Source organism: Diabrotica virgifera, chromosome 3 (genome assembly GCF_917563875.1).
Source record: "Diabrotica virgifera virgifera chromosome 3, PGI_DIABVI_V3a".
Classification (NCBI taxonomy): domain Eukaryota; kingdom Metazoa; phylum Arthropoda; class Insecta; order Coleoptera; family Chrysomelidae; genus Diabrotica; species Diabrotica virgifera.
In genome coordinates this window covers 153242783-153253770 of record NC_065445.1, presented here as the reverse complement: position 1 = coordinate 153253770, position 10988 = coordinate 153242783, and the positions used below count along the sequence as shown (strand labels likewise).

At 36.8% G+C, this 10988-nt stretch overlaps 2 protein-coding genes across 6 annotated transcripts in view; both read right to left on the bottom strand.

Annotated features, from left to right (window-relative positions):
• Positions 1 to 10988, bottom strand: part of LOC126882130 (monocarboxylate transporter 5) — a 681181-nt gene that overhangs the window by 175415 nt on the left and 494778 nt on the right. The window lies entirely within an intron of this gene.
• LOC126882131 (uncharacterized) lies at positions 29 to 4541 on the bottom strand. The gene is made up of 2 exons (XM_050646981.1): positions 4265 to 4541; positions 29 to 1534 (listed from the first exon to the last, which is right to left on the bottom strand). The coding sequence occupies exons 1-2, from the start codon at positions 4341 to 4343 to the stop codon at positions 459 to 461; spliced, it is 1155 nt and encodes a 384-aa protein (XP_050502938.1). The 5' UTR covers positions 4344 to 4541; the 3' UTR covers positions 29 to 458.

Here is a 10988-nt window from a genome sequence, read left to right as displayed (position 1 = left end):
TCAGTTTTTCAGTTTTTACAAAATAATATGTACATGCTCAAAAAGTCAACATTGTTTTACCTATGTCTGGTTAAAAAAGTGAAGGATCATTACCCCTATTTGTCTAGCAATCTTCTTCAGGTGCCATCTCTGCTATGGAGGTTGGCAATCAGCATAGCTATTTTAATTTTTGAGGCAGTATATCTAAATAGTGTTCGGGTTAAGTGGAAGAACATTTTCTGTAAATGGCGACATTTCAGAAAATGAACTTCGCCCTTTATTTCTGAAAATAATATATTATGTTTTATATAAAAATGTACATTTCTATATTGAAGAAATAATAAAGACGATATTATTATTATTATTCAGATTTAGCCATACGGCTCACACTCCCTCTAAGGGGAAAATTGACTCATCCCAGATACCTACGGTATCAAAAGGATTGAGCTCTGGTGGGACTCTTTCCGTGTTATCGAGCCCTAGGTGACTTGGAATGCAGGTGTATCTCCCAAAAATTTTCGTACACTTCTGGCCGTCGCAAGTAGTACAGCTTTCTGCATGGTCTTATAAAGATGTTCATTGAGACCCAGCTTTTTTATGCTTTCGAGGAGGGTCTTCGGAATGACTCCAGTAGTAGATATAACAATAGGTATCGTCTGGGTACTTTGCATTCTCCATTGTCTCCGTATTTGAATTTCCAGATCTCTATACTTGGCGATCTTTTCAGTAAATTTACTACGTAGATTATTGTTGTTAGGTATCGCCACATCAATTAGTGTTGTTTGTCTTGTTAATTTATTAACTAGTACGAGATCTGGTCTATTATGTGCCACTGTTTGGTCTGTGAGCACACTGCGGTCCCAGTATAGCTTGTAGTTGCCATCCTCAAGCATACTCTCAGGAACGTATTGATAATATGGGAGATGGTCCGTTTGGAGAAGTCCCAACTTGTTAGCTATCTCTTGATGAAGGATTTTTCCCACTGCGTCATGCCGTTCCTTATATTCAGTTGCAGCAAATGCTTGGCAGCCCCCTGTAATATGTTGGATGGTTTCTTGGGCTTGACATCCATATCGGCATCTGTCGTTTTGAACCTGAGGGTCTTTGACGATATATTTCAGGTAATTTCTGGTTGGTATAACCTGATCCTGAATGGCCAGTAATGAACCCTCCGTTTCAGGGAACATCTTTCCTGATGTCAACCAATAGTTCGACGCTGTATTGTCGACATAGTCTTGGCTGACCTCATTGGGATGTCGCCCGTGCAGAGGTTTACCCATCCAGGCGCGCAGTTTTTCGTCCTTAGTAAGGTGGATTAAGCGCATTTCTGGTTCCCTCAGTTTGATCGGTGTTGTGTCATCTGCTGCGCAAATGGCGCGGTGTAGAGTAGATGTCTCAGCCTGCATCTGAAAATAAGTTCTTAAATTAGCAATTTGTTTATCTAATTGCTCACCTATATCCATAAGCCCTCTTCCTCCTAAATACCGGGGTAATGTCGTTCGTTCTACTGCACTTTTAGGGTGGTGTTTTTGTGCCTTTGTGAGGTGTGTTCGTACTTTTCGCTGAAGATTTTCTATATCCGTTTTTGTCCACTTAACAATACCAAATGAATAGCTAAGCGCGGAACAAGCGTAGGTGTTTAGTGCCTTAAACAAATTTTTACTGTTAAGCTGTGAACGAAGCAGCTGTTTTACCCTTCTTATAAACTCAGTAGTTATCTCAGTTTTCATTTGCTTATGGTCAATTTTCCGCGCCTGCTTTACTCCAAGATATTTGTACATATCGTTGTCGCCCATGGCCTCGATGTTCTGGCCATTTTGCATATCGAATCCACCGGGCTGTACCTTTCCTCTGACTATATTCAAAACACGGCACTTGTCTAGACCGAACTGCATACTAATATCATTAGAGAATGTTTCTACAGTTTTTAGCATCTCTTCTAGGTGTTCTCGAGTGGAAGCCATTAATTTCAAATCATCCATATACAACAGATGATTGAGCTTCGCTACCACAGTATTATTGCTTTTAATGCTAAAACCTGAGTCAGTGGAGTTTAATAGCTGGGAAAGGGGGTTCAAAGCTAAACAGAACCACAATGGACTCAACGAGTCTCCTTGAAATAGTCCCCGGTTGATTGCGATATTTTCGGTTTCGATATTGTTTTCACCAGGTATTTGGAGGTGAATTTTAGTCTTCCAATCTCTCATTATATGCCTTAAAAAGGTCACTATGTTATCATCGACTTTGTATATTTTCAATATATCTATTAACCATTCATGCGGTACTGAATCAAAAGCCTTTTTATAGTCAATAAAAGCAGTAAAAAGGTTCCTTTTTTTAGTGAATGCCTGGTTAGAAATGACTGAGTCGATGATAAGCTGTTCTTTGCAACCCATGGAACCCTTAGCGCATCCTTTCTGTTGAGGCTCTATGATATTGTTTAGAGCACAATGTTGGTAGATACGCCGGGTTACACAGGATGTGACCAATTTATACAAAGTTGGAAGACAAGTAATTGGGCGGTACTTGGATGGATCTTGGGTGTTATTTTGATCCTTGGGTATTAAATAAGTAGTTCCCTGAGTTAGAAATGATGGTAATTCCTGCGGATTAGAAATAACATGATTAATTAATGTTGATAAGCACTCATGAATACTCCAAAACTTTTTAAGCCAGAAGTTCTGGACTCCGTCTGGTCCAGGAGATTTCCAGTTATGAAGCTCTTTGATGACATTTGAGACTTCTTCAGTCGTGAATGGTTCGTAGTTAGCAGTGACGTAGTGGTGACAGTTGTGCGTCGTATCTTCTATCCAGCCAGCATTGTTGTTAAAAACAGCTGGTGTGGAAAGTTGATTTCCCCAAAACTCATGAATTTCTTCTTGGCTTGGGTAAGACTTGTCGACACTTTCTACGGTGGAATTGAGTTTTCGGTAGAACGCCTTCTCAGAGTTCTCAAAAAGTGCATTGTCACATTTTCGGTTGTTACTAACTTTATACCTTCTTAATCGTCCTGAATAGACGGAGAGTTTTTGTTTTAATGTATCCAGACACTGTTGGGCTGTGTTATTTTCCGGATCGTATCTCGAGTGTCTTGCAGTGCTCCGCATTATTTCTTCAGCTCTCTTAATGACCTTTCTACTTGTTACACCTCTTACATATTCTGTAACTCGACCAATATCCCTACGCAGTAATTCAATTTTTCCGAGAAGTCTTTTTTCCCAGGGTGCAGTTCTGTTACCAGTCCTTCCGTTATTAGTACCCCGTCGTGTTCTGATCTTAACGCCCATTACATTAGCAATTGCTGTTGCTGCACAGTAGATTAGCATATGCAGATATTCCAATGTGTGGGCTTCTACGACATAATTGGGTAGGACTTCAGTGTTCACAATTTGTAACAGCGCACCTAGTTTCTTACAAGAGTTTATTCGTGGTAGCGGTGGTCTGCTAAGTGGATTTGTTCCATTAAACTCTTGTACGGCACGCGCCATTTCGTTTGCTAGACTATCGCGCAACTCGTTGTTTTCCTGCTGTGTATTGTCAGGTTGAGTTTCTGGTATGGGAATCTCAGGGATTTGCTCATCAAGGATTTCATTAGGGACTTGATCTAAAACTAGCCCTTGGTTGTTAATCTCCCGTTCGACTTCGCTTTTGATCGTATTGCGTCTAGCCTCTGGGATAAGGTTGTTTCTTATGATTACCCGGTATTGATCTGATACTCTTTGCTCCGATACTTGAATATCTGGGTACTCCCTGCAAAATTCGGCATACAGCTGTTGTCTGTAGCCGATCGTTTCTTGACCGAAGTTTGTCACCTTATAATAGGAGCGCAAAATGCTTTCGTTAATGGACACAGTCCATTTCATGCGCTGCCTCGGTCGTCCCGCTTGAGTGAGCGCCGGCTGATGTTCCAGCGCAGCACCTTCAGCGGGTGGAGCTCTTGCTGTTGTTTGGCTCGCTTGTGGTTGTTGTTGTTGTTGGGCTGTAGCTGATTGTATGACAGGGGCCCGCCTCCTCAACACCCTGCCACCGACGTCCCGCATGCTGTCACGTCCAGCGCCGGCTCCAGACGTGCCCTGGCGATCCCCAGGCAGCGATCCTAAACATAAATTATTATTCTCCATTCTCATGGGTGTGCATTTTATACCTACTGCCAGGTGTCAGTTTTTGTTCCACGGCAAGTATCCCTGCTACTCTCTGGGTACTGGCGCTACGAATACCCAGAAAGCATCCCCCATTCGCAGGGGGCCGCGCCTGATAGAAGAACTGACAAAAAACTCCCACAGGCTTATTATTATTATTATTATTATTATTATTATAGTTGTTTTGAGCTGCATCCAAACCATTCTCTTAGGTTCTTCAGCCATGAAATTCGTCTTCTTCCGATGCTTCTTCTGCCATCTATCTTTCCTTGCATTATGAGTCGCAGGATGCCATACTTCTCGCCCCGCATCACATGTTCGAGATACTGTAGCTTTCTTTCTTTAATTGTAAGTTCAACTTTCTTCTCTTTACCTATTCTTTTCAGTACTTCATTGTTCGTAACTGTCTACCCAGGAAACCCTCATAATTCTTCTATAGGTCCACATTTCAAAGGCGTTAAGTCTCTAGATTTAACGTCCATGATTCCACTCCACAGTATAGTACACTGTATACATAACATTTTGTTGGGCGTACTTTAAGAGCTAATGTTAAATATTTGCTACATAGGACCTTTTTTATTTTCATAAAATTAGAACATGCTTTTTCCTATTCTGACTTTGATTTCTGCAGTGTAGTTATTATTTTCTGTTATAAGTGTTCCTAGGTAAGTATACTTTTTTACTCTTTCGATCTGCTGGCCCTCTACTATTAAAATTTCGTTTGTATTATGGTTGTTTTTACTAATTTTCATAAACTTCGTCTTTTTGATATTGAGAGAGAGTCCGTACTCCCTACTACACCTTACTATTTTACTCATGAGCCTTTCCAGGTCTTGTAAACTATCGGCTATTATTACTGTATCATCTGCATATCTGATATTGTTAACTAAGACTCCATTTACTCTTATGCCGACTGTTTCATCTTCCAAAGTTTCTCGAATTACCTTTTCAGAATAAGCATTAAATAATAGAGGTGATAGTATGCAGCCTTGCCTGACTCCTCTCTTTATTTCCATTTCTTCGGATGTTTCTTTTTCAATTCTTACTACATATTGCTCGCTGATTGTAATAGAGGTGCCTAGCTATATAGACCTGCAAAGAAAACTTATTTTTAACTCCCGCCATAGATTATTAGTCATTTGTTGTTGTTGAAGTTCCAAAATCAATGATTATTTGCCACATTAATATTGAATTCGTGTTATGCTGTTAAGCACTCTATCATTGTCATCCTTATTATGGTTGTCAGGTGGCTTCTACTCATTGTAGATGTTGAGTTATACCATGGTTTTTAGAATGATTTTCTGAGATTTTATTCAAGATGGCTGACATGGTGTCAACTATTAAACTAGCTAGTTATCGGTCCTAATCTATTAGACAAGACACTTATTTTGGAAACACTTAAGTTTTAATTCTTTATCCTACCCATCATATAATAAGAACAGCATTATTTCAATCTGAGAACTAACTGTCCATAAGAAAACAATCATTGTAGTAAATTTTGGGTGCAAATTCTTGAATACTTATAAACAAAAACACTTGAATAATGAATATTTCTCTTTGTAAAAATTGTGCACTTTTTGACATTTGCCAACGTTCCTGTAAAATTATTTCTTCACCATAAACTAGAAAAACTGAACGATTAACAATATGTTTAAAATGTATTTAAGAATACAAAATTTCTTTGGGTCAGTTCTTCATGGTAATTTTAACAAAAAATAGTACTACAATAATAAAAAATACTTTAATTTTTAGATTTTTTTTATCTTTAGTTAATGTAAGTTTATGTTTATTTTAGATTGATGAGAGTAAATATCCCTTAAATTAGCATTGATTTTTCTTTCATTTTGGATATTACACTAAGGAATTATTGTAGATTAGTCTTTTTTAGGGGGGTTAGTAGGCTTGGAGAGGTAGTACCTTTGTATCAGATTGACTGAACACTGGTCCTCACAATCCCACAGGGCTAGATGAAGCGAATATAGCTCTTCCAAGTGGAGCCTTAGCCTTTCTCTAGCCAAGACCGTAATGCGTGGTGAAGAGCCACATCCTACACGAGGTGCCCCTGTTAACGCAGAACATTACGGATCTAGACCGAAAGGTCGATAAATATTCCTGAAAATGGTAAGCAGCATTTCTAGTACCGTGTTGGGGCGTATAGGAATTGATCCAGGACCGGCCTAATATTGGATAGTAGGAGGCAAGACTGGAGCAGTTTGATTGGCTTCTATACTGTGACTCACCAACCCGTTCGGCAAGCGTGGTGTTTTATGTTGCCAACATCCCCTCAAACAAATCGAAATGTCAGATTTTAAAACAAAGACGGAAAGACCCCAGGTGAGTAGGATAAATCCAGAGTCTCACACTGATTTATCAGTCTGTCCCAAGGATTCTGGGGGGACAAAAAACTGACGAAACGAGAAGTATGAAAACCCTTTTCTTTCTACGTTGCCACCTATAGTGCCAGAACTCTATTGTCAGAAGAAAAATTCTTCGAAATATAAGATGCAATCAAAGAAATTAAATGGGACGTAATAGGAGTCTGCGAAATAAGACACTGTGGTGAAAACTTTAAGACGGTGAAATCAGGACACCTCTTCTATAGCATTGGCTCTGAAACCGAAGCAGTTGGAGGAGTCGGTTTCTTCATCCATAAAAAACATAAGAAGAACGTAGTTGATATAAAAAGTGTGTCTACAAGAGTTGCCTATGTAACCCTAAAGCTGAACAACAGGTATAAACTGAAAATTATCCAGGTATACGCTCCAACAACACAACATCCAGACGAAGAAGTTGAAGACTTGTATGATGATATATCTGTAGCTCTAAAAGACACACCCACCCACTTTACAATCCTGTGTGGGGATTTTAATGCAAAATTAGGCCTTAAAGAAGACGAAGCAGAGACATCACTAGGACATTTTGGAACTCTAGGTAGAAATGAGCGGGGAGAAACACTCTTAGGTTTCTTGCTACAAAATAACCTGTTCCAAATGAACAGTTTTTTCGTTAAAATACTACATAGAAGGTGGACGTGGGAAAGTCCTGATGGTAAAACAAGAAATGAAATAGATTACATTATCAGTGACAAAAAACAGATTATCACAGACGTGAGCGTCGTAAATAAATTTACTACAGGAAGTGACCATCGAATGGTAAGAGCCACAATAAAAAAGAACGAAATTGTTTGATTTCGTTCCAGGCTTGCAAAGAAAACTTTGCAAGCCTGGGCGCCCCCATTAAATATTGATAAATACCAACACCATAATATAAACGGTGCTTTGGAAAGAATTACAACTTCAGATGAAAGTATAAATAACTTAAATGAAAACATAATTAGAGCCATTGAAGAAAGTCAACAAAAAAACTGCCCAAAAAAGAAGAGAGATGAAAAAATAAGCCCAGAAACTAGAGACTAATCAAAACTCAAAGTAAAATGAGAGGAAGCGAAAACACTGAAAAAAGTGCGTTAACAGACATCAACAAGAAAGTGTCAAAGGAAATAAGAAAGATCTAAGGAAGTTTAAAACTCAAGGCATCCAGAAAGCCATACAAGAAAACAAAAGTTTGAAAGTTTTACGAAGGAAATTGAACAATGGAAAATGAGAAATACAAAAATTAAAAAATAAAAAGGGCGAAATAACATCAAACAGAGAAGATTTACTAAATATCGTAGAATTTTATTCGGAACTATACACTATACAGGGTGTTTCATTAATAATTGTCCATATAGTAACTGGAGAAACCTTAGCACAAAATACGAAGATTTCACTTTAAAAACTATTTTTGCTCAGCATTTTAAAACTATTCGACGTATCCCTTTCATACTTGGCAAAAAGTGCCACCCTACTAAATTATGATAAACAAACGTTTCTAGCTACTACCAGAGGCGTACGATAAGGTATAGTGAATGGTTGACCCTTCTCAAATTCTACGCCACTGGAGGAATTACTATTTTAGTGCAATTCTTAGATTCTCCAATACTTTCTACGTAAATAGTATACTCTTTATTGGTAACGATAAAGTCATTTTCGAGATATTTGAAGTTAAATATGAAACGGCACAGTTATTTTGATTAATTTATGATATGACTCATATGATTAAAATTTAAAAATTATTAATTTGTACCCAGTACTTTAAAACTATTTGGCGTATCCTTATCATACTTGGCAGAAAGTGTAGGTACTGTACACCCTACTAAATTAAGATAAATAAACGTTTCTAGCTACTACCAGAGGGGTACGACAGGGGATAGTGGCTGGTTGACCCTTCCCAAATTCTACGCTACTGACGAAATCGCTATTTTAGTGTAATTTTTTGATTTTCCCAATACTTTTTATGCAAATAATATACGTCTCATTCGTAACGATAAAATGATTAGTTTTCGAGATATTTAAAATTAAAAATGAAGCGACACAATACATTAATCAAAATAACCGTGTCGTTTCATTTTTAACTCCAAAGATCTCGAAAACTAGTAACTTTATCGTTACGAATAAAGAGTATATTATTTTCATAGAAAGTATTGAACAATCCAAAAATTGAACTAAAATAGAAATTCCGCCAGTGGCGTAGAATTTGGAAAGGGTCAACCATTCACTTTTCCCCCTCGTACGCCTCTGCTAATAGCCAGAAACGTTTTTTTAACATAATTTAGTAGTTTTTACAATACCTATACTTCCTGCCAAGTATGAAAAGGATACGTCGAATAGTTTTAAAATGCTGAGCAGAAATGGTTTTTAAATTTTTAGATAAAACACCCTGTAACTCAGTAAGGAACCACATTTTATTTTTAAGTGTTTTAGGTTAAATCTTCGTATTTTGTGCTAAGGTTTCTCCAGTTACTATATGGACAATTATTAATGAAACCCCCTGTATAGGAGCCAAAGGCTAAATCAAAATAATCTAAGGGAAGCGGTTTCAAAGAAAATAATAAACCAAGGCTCCGAAATACTACCAGAGATAACCACTAGTGAAATCCATCAAGCACTGAGAAAAATGGAAAAGCACCAGGCGAAGATGGAGTCATAATAGAGGCCATTAAAAACGGAGGACACATTCTTATAGGTAAAATAAAAAATCTCTTCAACTTTATCCTTCATCAAAAGTCGATACCTGAAAAATGGAAAAACGCAGTAACAATACTTTTGCATAAGAAGATAGATAAGACAGACAGAGAGATATTTATGTCAAATATCAAAAAATATACAAGGTGGTTGTAAAGTTATGCTTCCAGAAAGACATGGGCAAAATCGATAAAACACCCTGTAACTCAGTTATAAAAATCATTGAGGCAATAAATGTAGTATATCTAGAACCGCCTTAGTGACCTCTATTCACAATTTAAGTATTCCCGTTTCTCAATGAAACACCCTGTATATTTGCGGCAAATATCATGCTTAAATAAGTGCGAATGTGGTGTAGGGGGGTAGGGATATGGTTTGAAAATTTTGAAATTTTCGATTTTTTTTATTATTTCGTATGAACATACCTAATTTCAAAAATATTCTCTGAAAATTTCAGTTTGACCGTAGGAAAACTACCAGAAATACAGCATGTTTAATATCCCTACCTTTGACTCGCTTTGCAGCAGCTTGTTGAGCGTAGTGACAAACGTTCAACAGCTGTTCCATTTTCTTATGTAAATTACTCTGCGATTTAAAAACATATTCCGGTGTGCATTACTTTACGATTTGACAGACAGAAGAAATTGAAAATAAAAGTTGTCAAAACTAAACGTGTTTTTCTCAAAACTGCTCAACTGCTTTTTATAGCCGGTGGACATTGTAACTCAAAGGCTACTTGACAGATCCACCTGAAATCTTTCATATATTTTCTTTAGACATTTCGTGAGGTAACAATAACAAATGTGTTGATTTTCACTATTTCGGTATTTTCACTTCTGAGTTACATGAAAAACGCAAAAATCGTCAAAACTAAAAAAAAACTCGACAGTATTATCACGAGAAACTAATAAAATATTTTTGAATTTTTTGTTTCATATGATCCAAAAACGAGTTCTGATGTCTACTGAAAAATTCATTTTGTTTAGTGTCGGTAAAAATTTGCCACCGTTGGCTTATTTTTCAATAGTTGGTCTTGAAACATTTTTTTCGGATATTCTTTGAATTGTACTGAATATGTTTATTTAATTTAAAAATAAAATAATTCTAACATAGTTTCAAACAAATTAAAAAAATTGCTTAACATTCCTCCCCAACCTTCCCCCCCCCCCAAAGTTAAAAATTAAAAAACATTGCGGCCCTTGGTAATAGACCAAAAACCTTTTGTGGCCCTTATTAAAAAAAGTTTGCCCACCCCTGAGCTAGATACATGTTATTAGGAACATCATATAGATTATTTTTTCGGCTAAAAAATCTCCAAAATGACCTGGGATCGGTATTAAAATTATTTTCAAGGTCTTTTTTGTAATTCACAAAACATTCTTTAGATAAAATATTACATTGACTATTCTTGTAATTTTTGTGAGCTATTTTCTTTTGGATGATTAAATTTCTCAACTCAGCATTGAACCACTTTGGGAAAGTTGATACCTTACTTTTCTTTTTGGGCACAAAAAGATTTAATGCCATACTCAGAATATGAGAGAAATTGTGTACTGCAGTATTTATGCCATTTAAATTTAAATACTTTTGCCAATTGACAGGTCTCAAATAATTCTGTAAGCTAATATAATCAGCGTTTCTGAAATCATAGTAAAATTCTTGGCACAGTAAATTATTTGTAATGTCCGATATAGGTAAATCAAAGGAGTATGGTTTGTGATGGGTGGATTCAGAAAATAATATAATAAAATAATTTTCGAACAATCACCTTTTTATTTTGTTCTCTTTCTCCACACCAATTTTCATA

Coding starts and splice junctions, on each gene's coding strand:
- LOC126882131 (XM_050646981.1), bottom strand. CDS start 4,343: ATGGCTGAAGAACCTAAGAGAATGGTTTGGATGCAGCTCAAAACAACT. Junction 1,535..4,264: donor AATAATAATAATAATAATAA/GCCTGTGGGAGT, acceptor TTCAGCGAAAAG/TACGAACACACCTCACAAAG.